This window comes from Ctenopharyngodon idella, chromosome 16 (genome assembly GCF_019924925.1).
Source record: "Ctenopharyngodon idella isolate HZGC_01 chromosome 16, HZGC01, whole genome shotgun sequence".
NCBI classification, from domain to species: domain Eukaryota; kingdom Metazoa; phylum Chordata; class Actinopteri; order Cypriniformes; family Xenocyprididae; genus Ctenopharyngodon; species Ctenopharyngodon idella.
The window spans coordinates 32,692,305-32,712,923 of NC_067235.1; the positions used below are offsets into that span (position 1 = coordinate 32,692,305).

General features: G+C 37.8%; 2 protein-coding genes across 6 annotated transcripts in view; both read left to right on the forward strand.

Annotated features, from left to right (window-relative positions):
• The window catches only part of LOC127497138 (leukocyte elastase inhibitor-like), a 173,760-nt gene extending 153,435 nt beyond the window's left edge, over positions 1–20,325 (forward strand). The window contains exon 10 of the mRNA XM_051865349.1: positions 18,175–20,325. The gene's annotated coding sequence lies outside the window, so the exon portion shown is untranslated. The remainder of the gene's footprint in view (positions 1–18,174) is intronic.
• LOC127497141 (leukocyte elastase inhibitor-like) lies at positions 511–18,182 on the forward strand. Of its 5 annotated transcripts, XM_051865373.1 has the most exons (9): positions 516–677; positions 933–1,109; positions 1,758–1,910; positions 2,038–2,193; positions 2,280–2,397; positions 2,571–2,713; positions 2,803–2,970; positions 3,065–3,115; positions 17,783–18,182. In XM_051865373.1, exons 2-9 carry the CDS (start codon positions 942–944, stop codon positions 18,134–18,136), a joined length of 1,311 nt encoding a protein of 436 aa, XP_051721333.1. In that variant the 5' UTR covers positions 516–677; positions 933–941; the 3' UTR covers positions 18,137–18,182. The 5 variants fall into 5 exon arrangements, with proteins under 5 accessions (XP_051721335.1, XP_051721333.1, XP_051721334.1 ...); XM_051865374.1 differs by lacking the exon at positions 17,783–18,182 and having other exon boundaries at positions 3,065–3,692; XM_051865375.1 differs by lacking the exons at positions 933–1,109; positions 1,758–1,910; positions 2,038–2,193; ... (2 more) ...; positions 2,803–2,970; positions 3,065–3,115 and adding exons at positions 14,679–14,855; positions 16,674–16,853; positions 16,940–17,057; positions 17,238–17,380; positions 17,470–17,637 and having other exon boundaries at positions 511–677; positions 17,732–18,181.
• Positions 20,326–20,619: the final 294 nt, after the last annotated feature.

A 20,619-nucleotide genomic window follows, 5' to 3' on the forward strand; every position in this document is an offset into this window, starting at 1 on the left:
ATGCAAACATTTAAACAATGTTCTATTTTATTATTTTGCAAACATTATGGTAACGTTACTTTTGAATGTTTACTGAACATTCTGAAACAAGTAGTAACATTTAAAAAAAAAAAAAAAAAAAAAAGGTTTCAGAGAAGAAAAACGTTCTGTGAATAATGTACAGGTAATGTTTTTGTGGAACTTTTTGGGAACATTATTAAAGACCAAACATTTTATTAACCTTACTTAAAGAATGTTTTTGTTTATAACTGAGAGAAAACTTGTCAAAAATGTTCCCTGTTGGTACACTCTGACAGCTTGATATCTGTATGAAATTGTGACTTTTACAGAACTAAAAATGAACAGAAATGATACTGATGTTTCATCCACGTTATTGGCAGCAATTAAGGAACACTAATGTTTGCTTTTGTTTATGTGGATCGCTGATCTACTGCAGATAAAACATCTGTCCTGTCAGCACATTTCCACTCCTCCCCTTGACTACAGCCACTTACATTCCCGTTGACAGTCAAAGCAACAAGTTTTTAAACAAGCCTTTAGTTGTACAGAAGGGCTGGATTTGGTTTAGAGGATGGGCTCTTTAGGGCGAGGCAACCTTTATTAGAATGACACTCAGCAGATCATTCATTCTCCTGCGACACACAGGGAAACTTCATCGTTCCTGTTGAATACTCGAGGTAATGCTTTTATTTAACTTTTCTTAGAAGTTTGTTAGAAATACTTTAATACAATTTATTGAGTAAAAACAGGTCGAATAGAACAGATTTTCAGTTCTGTATGTGAAATGATGAAAATGATGCATGTGATGTTGTTTACACAGTAAATGACAACTGAATTAAGCAATACAGTGTTTTGGGGATTTAAACAGTAAACATCCTGAAATTTTTTCACTTTGTTATGCTGATCATATCTCTCTCTCTCCTGCTTTCTAGCTTGTGAAAATGGAGGCTTTGTCTGCAGCAAACACTCAGTTCTCCCTCAACCTGTTCAAGAAGATCAGTGGAAAAAACGCATCAGGAAATGTGTTCTACTCTCCTGTCAGCATCTCCTCGGCTCTGGCCATGGTGTCGCTCGGTGCAAGAGGAAACACAGCAGCTCAGATGATTCAGGTGATCTCACACAATCTACTTTTAAAAGAGGGTGACGGGTGAGACAGAGAGACCAGGAAGTGATGTAAGCCTTTTCACAAAGAGTGCATGCTTTTCAACTGAATTTTAAAGTGACAGCTCACCCAATTTTTTACATTGTTTTTACATTATTTACTCGTCTTCACCACGCTGTGAAAAAATCCCATACAACTTGTGCATTTCATTCTTGAAAAAAAAAAAAATGTTTGGTGGGGTTCTCTATATGGAATTTTGACTCAATTTTTAAGATCCCTTTATGACAAAAATTATTCTATAGAAGGAGAAACGTCTTAAATGTTTGAATAGTACTTCCATGTTTAACAAGTTTTTTTTTTTTTTTCTAGTAATAAAATATGTTTGCAAGCTGATTCATTCATAAAAAGTAATAACATTTAAAAAATTGTTTAAAATGAATTAATTAAAACTAAATCCATAAAATGATCTCATGATGGGAATCCCTAAGGTTGAATGGAATGATGGCACCTTTAAAGGTTCTATATAAATATAGATATATTTCTATTGCATTTTTTTATTCTAATGGGTATTTGAGTAGTGCATTCACATTATATGTTGAAGTTATCAGAATAGTGAGGCTATCTTTAATAATTCTATTGCAATAATTCTGTGTAGGTCTTGGGATTTAACAATCCTCCCAAACCTGGTGCCGCGACTCCAGCACCTCATCAACCAACCCAGATAACATGTGGTGTCAAGGGTCACCATGAACCATCAATGATGCAACAAACCCAGAAACCTCAGATACCTGCTGAACTCAAAGTTTTGGTATGAATATTCACATAAAACACTAACCTCATGACTTTATGATAACAGCTGTATGGTAATTTATAATAACAGCTGTATTTGCATGTATCCTTTGGGTTTTTCTGATTGATATTGTTGATGCACACAGAAATGTCCTGCTCGGCCGGTACCTGGAGAAAAAACTGAGGACCAAATTCATTTGAGCTTCCACAAGTTTATGAGTGAGCTGAACAAACCAGGAGTCCCGTATGTGTTGAGTGTTGCCAACCGCCTCTACGGAGAGCAATCCTACCAGTTTGTTGAGGTAAGACTCAGTTTATTCACTGGAGGTTCTGGAAATGTTCTCAGCTCTAATATCATTTGTACCTCAATCGATTTGCTGTATTACAGAAATTCCTCAGTGACACAAAAAGATACTATGAAGCTGGACTGGAGAAGGTGGACTTCAAGACCAAATCAGAGGCTGCTCGTGTCAACATCAACAAATGGGTGGAGAAAAAAACACAAGGTGAAATCCAGCATGAGCTTATTCTGAATATTAAACTTTAGGTTCAGCAAAAATGTCTTTTCAAGGACCGTGTTTGGCTTCATGGGTTCTTGAGTTGAGCTATACAGTACAAATATCAAACTGATCAATTCAATTCACTGCTTAAAGTGGATAATTTCCATTTGTATTTTTAGAGAAGATCAAGGACTTGCTGCCAGAGGAAGCTGTTGATGCGATGACGAGACTGGTCTTGGTGAACGCCATCTACTTCAAGGGAAACTGGGAGAAGAAATTCCCAAAGGAAGCCACCAGAGATGGGCAGTTTAAACTGAACAAGGTGAGATTTCATGCTCTTTTTAAAAAATATTTTTAACAGTCATGATGAAATCTGAGGGGTTATAAAGTGTTTCCACTGATGTTTGGCAGAATCAAACTAAACCAGTGAAAATGATGCAACAAAAGTCGAAGTTTCCCCTGGCCTTCATCCCAGAGATTAACAGTCAGGTTCTGGAGCTGCCGTATGTCGGGAAGAATCTCAGTATGTTGATCATCCTTCCTAACGAGATGGAAGATGACACCACTGGCCTTCAGAAGGTGATGTGAATGTTTTATTAGCCAGCCGTGACCAGCCAGATGTTTACCAATAATACAGTTTTCATTGTGACTGAACTATTCTTCTATTATCCAGCTTGAAAAGGCACTGACCTACGAGAAGCTCATGGAGTGGACCAAACCAGAAGTCATGCATCAAAAAGAAGTTCAAGTATCTCTGCCCAGATTCAAGATGGAGGAAAAATACGACATGAAGAAACTTCTGATCAGCATGGGAATGGAGGATGTTTTTGGAAATGCAGACCTTTCAGGCATGTCCTCCAGCAATGACCTGGTGCTGTCGAAGGTGTTTCATAAAGCCTTTGTTGAAGTCAATGAGGAAGGAACTGAAGCGGCTGCAGCCACCGCAGCCGTCGTGATGACACGGTGTTTGATCATCCCACAGTTCTTCAACGCAGACCATCCATTCCTTTTCTTCATCCGACACAATCCAACCAAGAGCATTTTGTTTTACGGACGCTTCTGCTCTCCATGAGCGAGTCCTGCTGCATGAGACTCTTCCTGCTAGTTTAGGTGGAGATCTGGTGCGAATGAGGAGGAGAGACTCTGGAAAAAAAAACTAAAAAAAACTAAAAATTAAAAATTTATAGACATAAAATGACAATGTAAACAACAAAATTACAAACACTTTAAAATTAAAATGAAAAACAATATGATAAAAAGGAAATCAATGATAATAAAGTGTTTTTGATTGAAGAAATGAAGTATTGCAGTTGTCCTGAGTCTCATTCAGGTTGTGGTTTTGGACGGGTCTCTTCATGTTGCTGCATATCAAATCCATTAGTTTATTTGAGTTGTTTCCTGCACTAAATGAGGCTCTAATATATAAGTCAAATAATGTGTATGCATTCACCGTAACAATGTATTCAACTTAAACGAAACAAAGCTTTACAATTATTCAATGAAACCTGTTTTGTTTGATTTTTTTTTTTTTTTGTAATTTAATAGAACCCGCTGTTACCAATAAACTGTGGTCAAACTCTGGTGCCTGAGCATGTTGTAAGTCGAAACAAGAAAATTGATTTCTGGAAAATGAGGAAAAAAGGTTATTTTTATGAATCTCATCTATCTGTCTTTGAGACTCTTGAGTCCACTCCTACAGGTCAAGCATGTCCTTGTTAGGACCGACAATATGTCGGCAGTTTATTATATCAACCATCAACCAGGAGGCACCAGGTCATTGCACTCCAGGAAACCAAGAGACTTCTTTTTCAGGCCTACCCAAGACTTGCCTCTTTTAGAGCAGTCGACATACCCGGAATAGTAAACAGGGCAGCCGATCTCCTTTCTTGCATCTGATATGGGCCCGGTTTGGAAGAGCCAACACCAACCTGTTTGCATCAGCCGAGACAACCCATTGCAAGATGTGGTTCTCTCTGAACTGCCAAGGTGGGCCTTTAAGACTGGATGCACTGTCTCACGTGTGGCCAAGAGGTTTGTTTACACTTTTCCTCCCCTGCCATTGATTCCTCATGTGATCAAATGGGTGGATCTGGGACATTGCAGGATCTTAATTTTATGCTTTCTTCAGTCACTTTTAAACAAGTCAACACAGTAAGCTATTTCTCATTTTCACAGTATTGTGGAAGGGTTGTCCATTGTAACAACACATGTTGGTGTCTCAATTTCTTAAAGGGGCACGTTGCCTCTATCCAGAAAAAAGGTTGAGATCACCATCCTGGGATCTTCCCATGATTATACGTCTTAAATCACTAACATGGAAAACAGTTTTCCTTCTTTATCTGTTCAGCAAAAAGAGTGGGTGATTACATTCTTTAACAGTAAGTGAAGAGTGATGGAAAGCAGACTATTATTATTCCTGCCTAAGGTTCTTAATCCTTGCACAATCAATCAAGTAATTGAACTGGCAGTGTTTCAACCTGACCCTGATCTCTCAAGTACAGAGCTTGATCTTGCTACCTTGTGTCCAGTTCGCACACTTCGCGTATACATTGAGTGCACACAGTCATTATGACATCACACTATTGCACAAGCATATCCCAGCCAGAGCTTACCAGTTCCAGCCCAGCAAACACTGGTCCGACAACAACGTCGTGTCCCTGGCCAAAAACAGTCAAGGTAGGACGGCATAAATCGGTAAAAATATGTGACACAGAACATTTCCTAAAAATGCATTCAGATACGTTTGTACATGTCTACAATTCTCTGAGGTTGCATGTATAATTGTTACCTTGACTTTTAGGTAAGTGTAGTTCAATATATAGTAATTGATTACAGTTTACTTAGTTCACTTTTGCAAAACTCTTCACACTGTGAGCACAACAGAAGTCTATGTGGGCTAAACTGAGGATCAATTATCATTGCTTTGGCACAAAATGCATTCAATGACTACATCTCTCAAATTTCATGAATTCTTTTCTCACTCAGACACAACAACTGCCAAAACTCTTTGTACGTACAGGCCAATTTGCACATGCTTACATACTGTTTTCAAAACTGTTAAACTTAAGTTTAAAACAATAACATAATACAACACTGAATAAGACAGAAATTTGCTACATTTCTACAGTAATATAGTTATGAAATATATTCTGAATCTAAAAAATCAAATACTATCAAAACAATTAGATGAAACTGAACACCTACACAAGCATTAGTCTTTCAATTTCATTACCATCAATTCAAAAGGGGAAACTTAGGAATAATTTTGTTCTGTAATGTAAACATGGACCATGTAACATAAACTGCAGTGAATTATGAGCAGTAGAGAGTGTCATTCTTGTTTTGTAAAGAAATTTAAAAAAAGAAAACATTGTATAATGCTAACTGATGTTAGTGTTTTTAGGTCGATGTTTTATGAGTGACAAAGTGTGTTTGCTCAGTGAAAACCTTTGCTAGTGTTCTGGAAGAATTAGTTGATTTGAGACATGTATGAAGTGTTTTGGTAGATTTGGTGCATTTTGAATGTGAAGTTAACCTCTGTGCCAAGATGAAGGTTGGTTAGGAGAACTGTGTGAAGAGTTTTGAAAAAGTGACCTAAGTATTGAGAAATGTGTCCTAGCGATTGTAAAAAACTGTAATAAGATAACATCAAAGACGTTCGTTCAAATTTCATTTTTGGAACTATTTTTCAACAATGACAGGACGTGTCGGAGGGACGTCTTTTCAAAGGTCATTAAACGTCCAAATGTTTGCTGGGAGGGAACCTGGTGGCTCATTCTACCAGGAGTCTGGCCACATCCTGGGTGACAAATACAGACATATGTGCAGCAGCATTACGGAGCTCACCTTGTACCTTTTCCAGGTGTTACAGGGTCAGTGTGGCAAACCCAGTTACGCTTGGGTCCACAATTCTGCTCACGATCGCTAAACAGGGATGTAAGGAAGTGGAGGCTTCCATCCCTCGTGACCTTGATGGCACTAGTCATCCAAGGTAAGACTGTGGTGACAGTCTGAGTGAGGATGAAATAGATCATAAGTTATGACTATAGAAGTTCAAGACACTGACATAGTGATACAAACAGGTTGGTGTTGGCTCTTCCAAACCGGGCCCATATCAGATGCAAGAAAAGAGATCGGTTGCCCAGTTTACTATTCTGGGTATGGTTTCCTGCAGGCAGTAGTTGCAGACAACACTAGCGAATCCATGATTTATTAGGCTATCGATTTCATTTTTATCGAGCAATCACGTTTATTTTTCCAATTTACTGGTCACAATTGAAAGCTGAACTCAGAAATAACTTGTATCCATCGGACAGGCAATAATATTAAGTAATAAGTAAATAAATAAATGAAAGTAATGGAGCAGCGGCCAAATCAGTCAGCAGGACACCAGGATTTTTTCCTGAGTGGCTGCGGGCTGTGCACACGTCAATGACGTTTACGTTCGGGTCCAGTCGGGTTCGGAAATAATAGGCTAATACCGTTGGGTCGGACTCGGGTCTAATTTTATCTAATTTTTATCATGAATCCTGTTTAAGTAAATAGTACATGTGTGGATAAAATACAAAAACAACGCATAGACCAATTTTGATAAGTGGAATAATATCGGCTATTCATGAAAGTGGTGTGTTTCTCCAAGCATCAAATAATTTTGAGAGTAGGCTATAGTTTTGAGATTATAGGACTGATGTGGTTAAGTGAGGTAAGTTTCATGGATATATGACACTTTCCTAGTGGGAGATATGAGGGGGTGCATTTACTGACAGACTGCCATGAAAAGCACTTGCTGACTATTTGTACAACTGACTACACTATAGGTACAGTATATTACACTAATATACCACATCTAATGCAAAGCATAGTAGGCTACCCATTCTTTCAACTAGAATTTGCAGGTTATAGGATTGAGTTAGTTCCATTACATTAGTTCCATTTAAAGGTGCAATATGTAGAATTTTCTGTCCGCTAGAGGTCGCTAGAGGCCTATTCAAAACAAAGGCGTAGCTTGATGACGCCAAGTTTGAGCACGGAATCTTGGGACATGTGGTCTTCACCTCACAGCCGGTGGAAATAAATTGGGATAGGACTCGGCAAGAAATCATGTTCATGGATGCGATTATTAACGTTACTGTAGTATGAAGCAGAGCAGGTTGAGTGTTGTGGGAGCTGAACGAGGCCGCTGGAGCGATTGCGCAACACACGCCTCACGAGCAGCGGAACTTTTATTATGCCACAGTCGCCGGCGCCACCTCCGCTTTTCCGGTCATGAGTATGAGGTAACACAGCTCTGTTTATCATATTAGATACATTTGAGAGTGTTGAAAATGATGTTAAAACGTTACTCTGTGCGTTCGCTCGGTGGCTGCTGTGAGACACTTGTTGCACACTGCAGTAAGATCGATTTTAGAATATCATATTAAATGCTGGATGGCTTGTGTTGATAAATGGCATGCAATTAATTTTAAAATGTATTGTATGATGGAGAAAATTCTGTATTACTGTTACTAAAAATAAAGCTGCATCTGATTATGCTATGTTAGCTACTTCACAAAATAGTGTTTTCTTTGAGGCATGGTAAAGCATGGTACTAGCAAAAAATCAAGAAAATTAGTTTCAACTAAACGTGTTGAGCTATATAACAACAATTAGTTTTTTGTCTATAAATATATCAAAACAGTTGTTCCCTTGTCTATTAAAACATGTAATATATTAAAGCGTCTTTGGTGTTTCCATGGTTTCTACAAAATAAAACCGGAAACCGAGGGTAACGCGGGTATGACGCCATTGACAGGCGACTCCTCACACGTCCCGGAGTCTTGGTTAAAATTGTAATTTTCTCACGATATACAAACAGTTGGAAACATTTGGGATATTGTAAGTACTCAAGTGAACAAAATATATAACACTGGCCTAGTGGTTTTTGGATATTTTACTCAGGGTTCTCACTCTTTTTCAGCGATCATTTTCCAGGACTTTTCCAGGACATTTTCAATTTTACGATAGCAGGAATAAAAGACAAGGATCACACTCTAAAGTAATATATTGCTCTCTAAGTCTTTAAAAGGCGTAGCTACAGTTTGTTGCCATAACTTAACTATAAAATTAGTGACTTTATAACTCGCAATTCTGACTTTATAACAATTGTTTATATCACGCAATTCTGACTTCATGTCTCAAAATTCTGACTTTATATCTCACAATTCTGACTTTATATCTCACAATTCCTACTTTATATCACAATTGTGAGTTTATATCATGCAATTCTGACTTTATATTTCACAATTCTGACTTTATATCATGCAATTGCAATTTTATATCACAATTACGTAAGCCCGCAATTGTGAGAATTTTTTTGAATTTGTGAGATAAAGAGTTCCCTTTTAAATCACTGCAGCGCAATCTCACGAAGTTCTGCACTGTTGTGAAAAGCAGTTAATAGCATTAGCTAACTGCTGCAAGTGGCAACACAAGACTAAACAACATTGAAAATAATACTCTCACATGTCAAACCTCAGCTTTCCGGAACATCGCACTTTCTGCAAGTGATTTCTGCAGGTAATTGTTTTTGGCCAGTGATAAACTCTTTGTTCTTGGCTAAGAAAAAAACTGAAGAACTTTTTAAAAAATAATTTTCAAGGACAACAACAAGATTTTCCAGGACATTTTACATTTTCTCTCATTTTCCATGTGTTTTCCAGGATTGGAAAGTTTGTCATCAATTTTCCAGGTTTTCAAGGTTTTCCAGGATGAGTGGGAACCCTGTTTACTGCAAAATTCTTACATATTGCACCTTTGAAGTGTGTGAATTCAGACGAAACACATTTAAAAGGATATTTTTGAAATAGCCTCCTTACACTAATCTAAACAATACTCAACACATTTTATTTTACATAAATGCAAAATACATATGTGTTATATTATGCTGATACATTGTTACAGTAGGCCTATATCAACATGCCACTTTCCAGACAAACAGTAATATTTAATACTCTGAGGACATCTAGTGGATTTAAACAGCACTGTATTTTAAACACTTTCTGTATTTGGAAGAATTTCCAGAGCTCACATACAAGTGTGACGCCGGAAGCCACGCCCGTGATGGGAGGTTCGGATCATTTTACTGACTCGGATCTTTGAATCTCGTTCATCAAAATAAATGAATCTTTTTCAAGTCATTTTGTTAATTTCAGCAGAAAGAATATAATTATTTAAAATGTAACACGATAATAGCCAAATTCCCCAACACATCAACTTATGTTTATCACATTTAGAATAAGAAAAAAGCTGCAATGCAAGGCCAAATAATGAGAAAGAGAAACGGTTAATTCATTGCTTTGCCAGGTCTGTCTGTTCAGTCTGTTAGTTTACCTCACCTCCCGATCTGAGTCGTTCATCCTGTGATTAGTATATCTATGGTGTCTCCCCATCCCCATGTCGCCCGGAAAACACTATTTGTTGTATGTAAGTTTCCAATTAAAAGGGGTTTTAAGGTAGGTTTTGAGTGTTTCAGCCGTAAGGATAGGTTTCAGGTGGCTATCAGTGCAGTCTGTCAAAAAAGACAAATATAATAAGTAGCTAAATGATAAAGAATTGGGTGTGAGGATTAAAGGGTTAGCTCACCCAAAAATGAATCCGTAAGACCTTCGTTAAGGAAGGAAAAAGACATCATTAAAGTACTTGGTGCATCCAAAATGGTCAATATTCATATTCATGCATTTTATTCATATTTTATGTTAATCATTTATGGCTTATGATTTATCAATATTACTTTTGATTTCATATATTCATGTACTCCTTTATGGTTATTCTTCTTGATGTCCATGGTGTATGCTTCCTATATTCAATTGTTCTTCAAAGTGACAGGTCATGTTGACACGTTTGTGGTTAGAAATTGGACACCTGCCAAGTACTACAGAAGTGATGTTTTCGGAATTAGTTGCTCATTTGAACTCAATGTACTTTTATATCAAAATATGTCTGTTTCTATTTCTGCTGACATGTGATAATGTAAGATCTGCAAATATTCCCCTAAGGGTGTCAAAACAACCCCTATATCTATTTTCATCTATTTTTGACGTTTGACCAGTCTATGACATAATGGATAAATCCATTTGACCTTTTCTTATTAGACCAAAACATAAGTTTGAGTGAGATGTATGTTTTCCTATGCTTATGGACTGAGTCTTTGATAGTTTAGCTTTTCCTTTGCTTTTCTTTGCTCTTTTTGCTTCTCGCATCTCTTCTGCATCTTCTGCTTCTTCTCTTCTACCTCTCATTTCATTCTGCAAATGTCTTAATTTTGTTCCTTCTTTCTGTATATTCTTCATCGTCATCTATTAGATACAACACTCTGGATTATACAATACTCTAGATTTTATTATTAACCATTAATTACTTAATGAATTTATTTGTCTCTATAATTTTTAATTAATAAATTTGTTATTCCTTATTCAGATTTGATCTCTGACATAATCATTGCTGGACTGCCTGGATTTCATTTTCTCAAGTTTTTGTATCAGTACTAATGGCACTAATGGCTTAAACTCAATTTTATGAAGCGACATGAGTGCTTTGTTTGTACAAAAAAAAAAAAAAAACATTTATTTATAAAATAATATTATCTAAAGCGTGTTCACGCAACAATGCCAACTCTCACGTGAACACTCGTGCATGTGCATTGAATTGATGCGCGAGTCTGTCCACAACACGCATGCGTTGAGAAGCTCTCGTTGCAGATCAATATTTTTGTATGTAAAGAGGTTAATTGTTTCTTCACACAAACAAAGCACTCACATCGCTTCATAAAATTGAGTTTAAGCCACTGGAGTCACATACTTTAATGATGTCTTTTTCCTGCCTTTCTGGACCTTGGAATGGAAGTTGCATTGGATCTCTATGGAGAGACAGAAAGCTTTCAGACTTCAACAAAAAGATCTTAATTTGTGTTCTGAAGATGAACGAAGGTCTTACGGATGTAGGAACGACATGAGGTTGAGTAATTAATGACAGAATTTTCATTTTTGGGTGAACTAACCTTTTATGACATCTCAATGTTCAAAGGTAATGAAGATAAGCAGGATTTTCCCCCAAACCACTTCACCAGAAATCCAGCTAATTTCCACCTAATCCAGCTAATTTCATTTGTTAAGGTTACAGTGACGGGTATGTTTAGGGATCAGTGTTTGTTGTAGGCAGTATAATACTGTGATTGACATGACCTATAAAAGCGGCTGCAGGACGGCATGGGCATGGCTTCTGACGTCACACTTTGATGTGGGCCGGGTTGGATGTCCAGCGAGATGCTTCTCAGAACCAGCTTGCTCGCCCTGCTGCTAAACAACTGCTAAACAATATTCCAGTACATTATCTTGGTTTCAGTTTAAAACATTATATTTGGCATGTGTTCACAAACCTCATACAGTCACTACCAGGTTACTCACAATTCTAACTTAGTTTACCTTTTAAAACAGGTAAGTCACTTCACAAGTCACTTTGCGTTAGTAAAATTGCATTAAGGCAATGCTAAATACCATGTGCATGCTCACAGTTATATTTAAGAAAGTAAAAAGCAAGCTCTTATTTGTCAGATGCTACTATCCAAAGTGGTTTACAGTATTTCAGTGACAATGTAACTGGAGCAACCTGATATAACACACACACACACACACACACACACAGTGATTATAAATTGGAGTATAAATATAAAGTTGTTTTATATTTGCAATCTCTAAAAAAATTACAAAACCGATTCCCAAAAAAGTTGGGACACTGTACAAATTGTGAATAAAAAAGAAATGCAATAATTTACAAATCTCATAAACTTATATTTTATTCACAATAGAATATAGATAACATATCAAATGTTGAAAGTGAGACATTTTGAAATGTCATGCCAAATATTGGCTCATTTTGGATTTCATGAGAGCTACACATTCCAAAAAAGTTGGGACAGGTAGCAATAAGAGGCCGGAAAAGTTAAATGTACATATAAGGAACAGCTGGAGGACCAATTGGCAACATGATTGGGTATAAAAAGAGCCTCTCAGAGTGGCAGTGTCTCTCAGAAGTCAAGATGGGCAGAGGATCACCAATTCCCCCAATGCAGCGGTGAAAAATAGTGGAGCAATATCAGAAAGGAGTTTCTCAGAGAAAAATTGCAAAGAGTTTGAAGTTATCATCATCTACAGTGCATAATATCATCCAAAGATTCAGAGAATCTGGAACAATCTCTGTGCGTAAGGGTCAAGGCCGGAAAACCATACTGGATGCCCGTGATCTTCGGGCCCTTAGACGGCACTGCATCACATACAGGAATGCTACTGTAATGGAAATCACAACATGGGCTCAGGAATACTTCCAGAAAACATTGTCGGTGAAAACAATCCACCGTGCCATTCGCCGTTGCCGGCTAAAACTCTATAGGTTAAAAAAGAAGCCATATCTAAACATGATCCAGAAGCGCAGGCGTTTTCTCTGGGCCAAGGCTCATTTAAAATGGACTGTGGCAAAGTGGAAAACTGTTCTGTGGTCAGACAAATCAAAATTTGAAGTTCTTTTTGGAAAACTGGGACGCCATGTCATCCGGACTAAAGAGGACAAGGACAACCCAAGTTGTTATCAGCGCTCAGTTCAGAAGCCTGCATCTCTGATGGTATGGGGTTGCATGAGTGCGTGTGGCATGGGCAGCTTACACATCTGGAAAGGCACCATCAATGCTGAAAGGTATATCCAAGTTCTAGAACAACATATGCTCCCATCCAGACGTCGTCTCTTTCAGGGAAGACCTTGCATTTTCTAACATGACAATGCCAGACCACATACTGCATCAATTACAACATCATGGCTGCGTAGAAGAAGGATCCGGGTACTGAAATGGCCAGCCTGCAGTCCAGATCTTTCACCCATAGAAAACATTTGGCGCATCATAAAGAGGAAGATGCGACAAAGAAGACCTAAGACAGTTGAGCAACTAGAAGCCTGTATTAGACAAGAATGGGACAACATTCCTATTCCTAAACTTGAGCAACTTGTCTCCTCAGTCCCCAGACGTTTGCAGACTGTTATAAAAAGAAGAGGGGATGCCACACAGTGGTAAACATGGCCTTGTCCCAACTTTTTTGAGATGTGTTGATGCCATGAAATTTAAAATCAACTTATTTTTCCCTTAAAATGATACATTTTCTCAGTTTAAACATTTGATATGTCATCTATGTTGTATTCTGAATAAAATATTGAAATTTGAAACTTCCACATCATTGCATTCCTTTTTTATTCACAATTTGTACAGTGTCCCAGCTTTTTTGGAATCGGGTTTGTAATTCAAATAAGCACAAACAACTGCAAAACTGGAAATGCATTTCTCAGATGTGTGAGAAGAAAAAGGGTGCAAGCTGGTTAAAAATGTGGTCCAACTTGCTCTTCCCCAAGCATCATGGGAAATGACATGATGACAACACAGCTTAACCCGCTTATCAAATTGTATCAAGTAAGAATAAAGAACATTGCTGAAAATGTTGAATGATTTATTTAACTGAGAACCCCCAATGTATTACTTCATTTGTAATTATTTTATTTATTTTTTTTCAAATTAACTGCTTTGTATTTGTGTGTATGTATACATGAACACCCAGCTAACAAAAATATGCTCTAAGAACGTTTTGCTAACGTTCCCATTAAGTTATGAAAATGTTATTTCTGAATGTTCTCTGGGCATTCAAAACGTCCGTTTTTTTAAAAACTTCTTTTTTTTTCTTGGTTATGCAAGCATTTATGGGATGTTCTATTTTATCATTTTGCAAACATTATGGTAACGTTACTTTTGAATGTTCACTTAACATTCTGAAACAAGTAATAACATTTAAAAAAAAAAACATTTCGGAGAAGAAAAACGTTCCATGAATGATGTATAAGTAATGTATCTTGTGAGCTGGATTTTCTTTAGGGCGGGGCAACCTTTATTAGAATGACACTCAGCAGATCATTCATTTTCCTGCGACACACAGGGAAACTTCATCGTTCCTGCTGAATACTCGAGGTAATGCTTTTATTTAACTTCTCTGTTTGTTGTTAGAAATACTTTAATACAAGTTACTGAGTAAAAACAGGTCGAATAGAACAGATTTTCAGTTCTGTATGTGAAATGATGAAAATGATGCATGTGATGTTGTTTACATAGTAAATGACAACTGAAATGAGCAATGGAGTGTTTTGGGGATTTAAACAGTAAACATCCTGAAATTTTTTCACTTTGTTATGCTGATCATATCTCTCTCTCTCCTGCTTTCTAGCTTGTGAAAATGGAGGCTTTGTCTGCAGCAAACACTCAGTTCTCCCTCAACCTGTTCAAGAAGATCAGTGGAAAAAACGCATCAGGAAATGTGTTCTACTCTCCTGTCAGCATCTCCTCGGCTCTGGCCATGGTGTCGCTCGGTGCAAGAGGAAACACAGCAGCTCAGATGATTCAGGTGATCTCACACAATCTACTTTTAAAAGAGGGTGACGGGTGAGACAGAGAGACCAGGAAGTGATGCAAGCTTTTGCACAAAGAGTGCATGCTTTCCAACTGAATTTAAAGTGACAGCTCACCCAATTTTTTGCATTGTTTTACATTATTTAATCGTCCTCACCACGCTGTGAAAGAATCCCATACAACTTGTGCATTTCATTCTTAAAAAAAAAGTTTGGTGGGGTTCTCTATATAAAATTGTGACTAAATTTTTAAGATCCCTTTATGTGAAAAAGATTCTATATAAGGAGAAACGTCTTAAACGTTTGAATAGTACTTTCATGTTTAACAGGTTATTTTTATTTATTTTTTTAGTAATAAAATATGTTTGCAAGCTGATTCATTCATAAAATTCAAAAATCTCATTTAAAAAATGGTTTAAAATTAATTAATTAATTAAAGCTAAATCCATAAAATGATCCCATGACGGGAATCCCTATAAGGTTCTATATATAAAACACATGATGGAACCTTTAAAGGTTCTATATAGAACATTTTCTTCTAAGAGTGATTAAATTCCAAGTTGCTATATTTCCAAGAACTTAAAGGATTAGTTAATTTAAAAAAAAAGGAAATTAAAATTTCCTGATAATTTACCTGATAATTTACTCACACCCTGATAATTTACTTGCTGGAACTCTATTTACACAGACTGGGTCTCATTCAGGAAAAGCAATTTCCCATTTGTGAATGCTCTTTTACATGTATTGTTGCTTACAGTTTAACGGTGCATTTCACTGAACGTTAAAGGATTAGTTCACTTTCATATTAAAATTTCCTGATAATTGACTCACCCCCATCTCAACCAAGATGTCCATGTCTTTCTTTCTTCAGTCGAAAAGAAATTAAGGTTTTTGATGAAAACGTTCCAGGATTTTTCTCCTTAAGAAAACTTCAATGGTCTCCAAACGGTTGAAGGTCAAAATTACAGTTTCAGTGCAGCTTCAAAGGGCTTTAAACGATACCAGACGAGGAATAAGGGTCTTATCTAGTGAAACAATCGGTTATTTTCTAAAAAAAAAATAAAAATGTATATGCTTTATAAACACAAATGATTGCCTCGCAAGTGCTTCCGCCAGACCAGAACTGCCGTTGCGTTCGTTCCGTAATTTGAATAGGGAAGGTGTAGGACATACAGCGTAAGCTTTTTTAAGAATACAGAAGGTGGTTTGGTGGAAGCACTTGGGAGGCGATCATTTGTGTTTATAAAGCATATACATTTTTATTTAGTTATTTTTAGAAAATGACCAATCGTTTCTCTAGATAAGACCCATATTCCTTGTCTGGTATCATTTAAAGCCCTTTGAAGCTGCACTGAAACTGTAATTTTGACCTTCAACCGTTTGGAGACCATTGAAGTCCACTATAAGGAGAATAATCCTGGAATGTTTTCATCAAAAACCTTAATTTCTTTTTGACTGAAGAAAGAAGGAGATGGACATCTTGGTTGACATGGGGGTGAGTAAATTATCAGGAAATTTTAATATGAAAGTGAACTAATCCTTTAACGTTCAGTGAAATGCAACGTTAAACTGTAAGCAACAATACATGTAAAAGAGCATTCACAAATGGGAAATTGCGTTTCCTGAATGAGACCCAGTCTGTGTAAATAGAGTTCCAGCAAAGTAAAGTGCCGACTATTAATCACTCTTTTCTAGTGCATTTTTTTTTTTTTATTATTCTAATGGGTATTTGAGTAGTGCTTTTACATGATATGTTGAAGTTATCAGAATAGTGAGGTTATCTTTATTAATTCTACCGTAATAATGCTGTGTAGGTTCTGGGCTTTAACAATCCTCCCAAACCTGATGCTGCGACTCCAGGACCTCATCATTCAGTGGACCAAATTCATTCCAGCTTCCACAAGTTTATGAGTGAGCTGAACAAACCAGGAGTCCCGTATGTGTTGAGTGTTGCCAACCGCCTCTACGGAGAGCAATCCTACCAGTTTGTTGAGGTAAGACTCAGTTTATTCACTGGAGGTTCTGGAAATGTTCTCAGCTCTAATATCATTTGTACCTCAATCGATTTGCTGTATTACAGAAATTCCTCAATGACACAAAAAGATACTATGAAGCCGGACTGGAGAAGGTGGACTTCAAGACTAAATCAGAGGCTGCTCGTGTCAACATCAACAAATGGGTGGAGAAAAAAACACAAGGTGAAATCCATCATAAACTTACTCTGAATTTTAAACTTACTCTACATTCTGCACTTTAGGTTAAGAAAAAATGGGCCAAGTTTGGCTTCATGGGTTCTTAAGTTGAGCTATATAGTAAAAATATCAAACCAATTAATTCAAATCACTGCTCGAAATGAACAACATCCATTTGTATTTTAGAGAAGATCAAGGACTTGGTGCCACAGGGAGCCGTTGATGAGATGACGAGACTGGTCTTGGTGAACGCCATCTACTTCAAGGGAAACTGGGAGAAGAAATTCCCAAAGGAAGCCACCAGAGATGGGCAGTTTAAACTGAACAAGGTTGAGATTTTATGCTCTTTTTTGAAATATTTTTAACAGTCATGATGAAATCTGAGGGGTTATATTGTGTTTGCACTGATGTTTGGCAGAATCAAACTAAACCAGTGAAAATGATGCAACAGAAGTCAAAGTTTCCCCTGGCCTTCATCCCAGAGATGAACAGTCAGGTTCTGGAGCTGCCGTATGTCGGGAAGAATCTCAGTATGTTGATCATCCTTCCTAACGAGATGGAAGACGACACCACTGGCCTTCAGAAGGTGATGTGAATGTTTTATTAGCCAGCCGTGACCAGCCAGATGTTTACCAGTAATACAGTTTTCATTGTGACTGAACTATTCTTTTATTATCCAGCTTGAAAAGGCACTGACCTACGAGAAGCTCATGGAGTGGACCAAACCAGAGGTCATGCGTCAACAAGAAGTTCAAGTATCTCTGCCCAGATTCAAGATGGAGGAAAAATACGACATGAAGAGTCTTCTGATCAGCATGGGAATGGAGGATGTTTTTGACACACAGAAGGTGAATCTTTCAGGCATGTCCTCCAACAATGACCTGGTGCTGTCGAAGGTGATTCATAAAGCCTTTGTTGAAGTAAACGAGGAAGGAACCGAAGCGGCTGCAGCCACCGGCGCCGTCATGATGACACAATGTTTGATCATCCCAAAGTTCTTCAACGCAGACCATCCATTCCTTTTCTTCATCCGACACAATCCAACCAAGAGCATTTTGTTTTATGGACGCTTCTGCTCTCCATGAGCGAGTCCTGCTGCATGAGACTCTTCCTGCTAGTTTAGGTGGAGATCTGGTGCGAATGAGGAGGAGAGACTCTGGACAACTACTACAAATCAACCTGTCATCTTTTGGTTTAAGAAACATTTATATGTGCCAACAGTATCAGTACCTATTGCAATTTACTGAAGAAAGACTTCTTAAATTAATAGTATTAAATTGTTTTCAGTTTTATATGGTAATAAAATTATTTTGCTTCAAACACAAACAAGTGTTAGCGGGACCTGCATTATAATTATTTGAAATACATTAATTTCTTATCATTTTAAATCAGGGTTATTATTGTTAACCAAATCTAAAACCATAAATAAATGTTATTTGAAAAATAAAAAACATTAAGTGACATAAAGTCAAAATAGAAAAAGCTTTATTTCAACTAGTTGCCAAGACAAAATTTCTCATTTTCATTCAGCTTAAGTTGAAGTACTCAAATAATTAAAGCTGAATAAAATAAAACTAAAGATAAAGAAATATTTGAAGCAGGTCAAATATTTGACAACACAATTTAAAAAAAAAAATCTTCAAATGAAAATGAAAACAAAATATAATAAAAAAGAAATATTAACAAGAACTATAACAGTATATTGATTATACTAAAATATAAACTGGATGCTTTTTATTGAAATTATGTGCATTTGACATTGTAAAGATTTAAACTTTCATTTGAGCATTATAATTTCTATAACTATATTTGAGTCTATGAGTTGGGCCCCCTCAGAAACCTAGCCCACAAGTTATATATCTCTAGGCAGGGGTGAAGGATCATGCCTCCCACCTGAGACAGAAGGAGAGAGAGCCGTCGAGGAGGGACACTAGGTCCGAGAGCCATATTCTGCTCGGCCAGTTTGGCACTACTAGTAGTAGACTTATTTTGTCCCGGCTGACCTTCTCCAGAACTCTTGGGAGCAGAGCAATCGGGGGGAAAGCGTACAGATGTAGCCTCAGCCATGTCTGTACCATAGGGGGCGCTGGGTGTGTGAGGAAAAACCAACATGGACAGTACCGTGTGTCCTGAGACGCAAACAGATCCACCTTTGCCTGGCTGTAAACCTCCTATATTTGCTCAACCACCTCGGGGTGAAGTCTCCATTCCCCGGGCCTCAGCCAGTCTCTCTACAGGATGTCTGCTCAGATATTTTGGTACCCCGGGATGTATACTGCCCTCAGAGAGAGCAGTTTCCCTTGAGACCACAGAAGGATCTGGTGCGCTAGTTTGCATAGTGGATGCGATCGCAGAACTCCCTGGTGATTTATGTGAGACCGCCAATGTGTTGTCTTTGCGAACAAGCGCATGATGGCCTCTTAAGTCTGAGAGGAAGTGCTTCAATGCCATGAAGACAGCCAATTTATGTGCCACGAAAGATGATGACTCCTCCACAGACCCTGAGCTGAGCGGCCTTCCAATACCGCTCCCCATCCCATGAGAGAAGCATCTATCGTGAGCCTGATGGCTCCTAACACAGGACCCTGGGACAAGAACCAAGCCTTCTTCCATAAAACCACTGGCGTCAGGACTTCTTCTTAGCCGAAGCCTTCTTCGCTAGAAGAACAGTCCTCAGATTCATCTTCTGCTTAGGAGGCTTTGGCTGAGAGTGTCGTCCGGATCCCCAAGATTTTTGTGGAGGGGTAAGAGAAGAGAGACTCTCCTTTTGCTGTGCCCTGTACGAGGAGCTTGATGGCTGGGGCTGCTCATGCCTAGCAGGCCCAGAGGGTTGGGGAGAGCGAGGGAGGTAGCACCTGCTTTTTGGCCTCCTGAAACCTCTCAACGACTACATTTATAGCATTATCGAAGAGGTCAGGAGGCGAAAGCAAGCATCAAGCAAAAAGGCTTTATCTTTTTCTTTTATATCAGATAGGTTGAGCCAGATATGCCTCTCAGTGGCCACCAGGGCTGCTATAGACCTCCCAATAGCTCTAGCGGTCTCCTTAGCAGCCCTGAGAGACAAATCTTGAACAGAGCACCCTGTTTCTCGGCTTTGACACACCATGAGTAATGACCTCCACCAGCTCCAGGAACACAGGACTTGAATGTCTGTTTATTTGCCATAATATACAGTGCTCAGCATAAATGAGTACACCCCCTTTGAAAAGTAACATTTTAAACAATATCTCAATAAACACAAAAACAATTTCCAAAATGTTGACAAGACTAAGTTTTATATAACATCTGTTTAACTTATAACATGAAAGTAAGGTTAATAATATAACTTGGAGAACAAATTTTTTTATAGTTTTACTCAAATTAGGGTGATGCAAAAATGAGTACACCCCACTGAAAGTCTCTGGAGCAAAGCTAAATTTTAGACTACAAATGTCTAATTTAACAAGAATTCAACCACAGGTGAGTCTAATTATTCATTACACAGGTGTGCAGCAGACAGTTGACTATAAAAGGGTGTTAAATCCCCATTTCATGCTGTCAGCAATGGCACCACATGGAAGAGAAATGT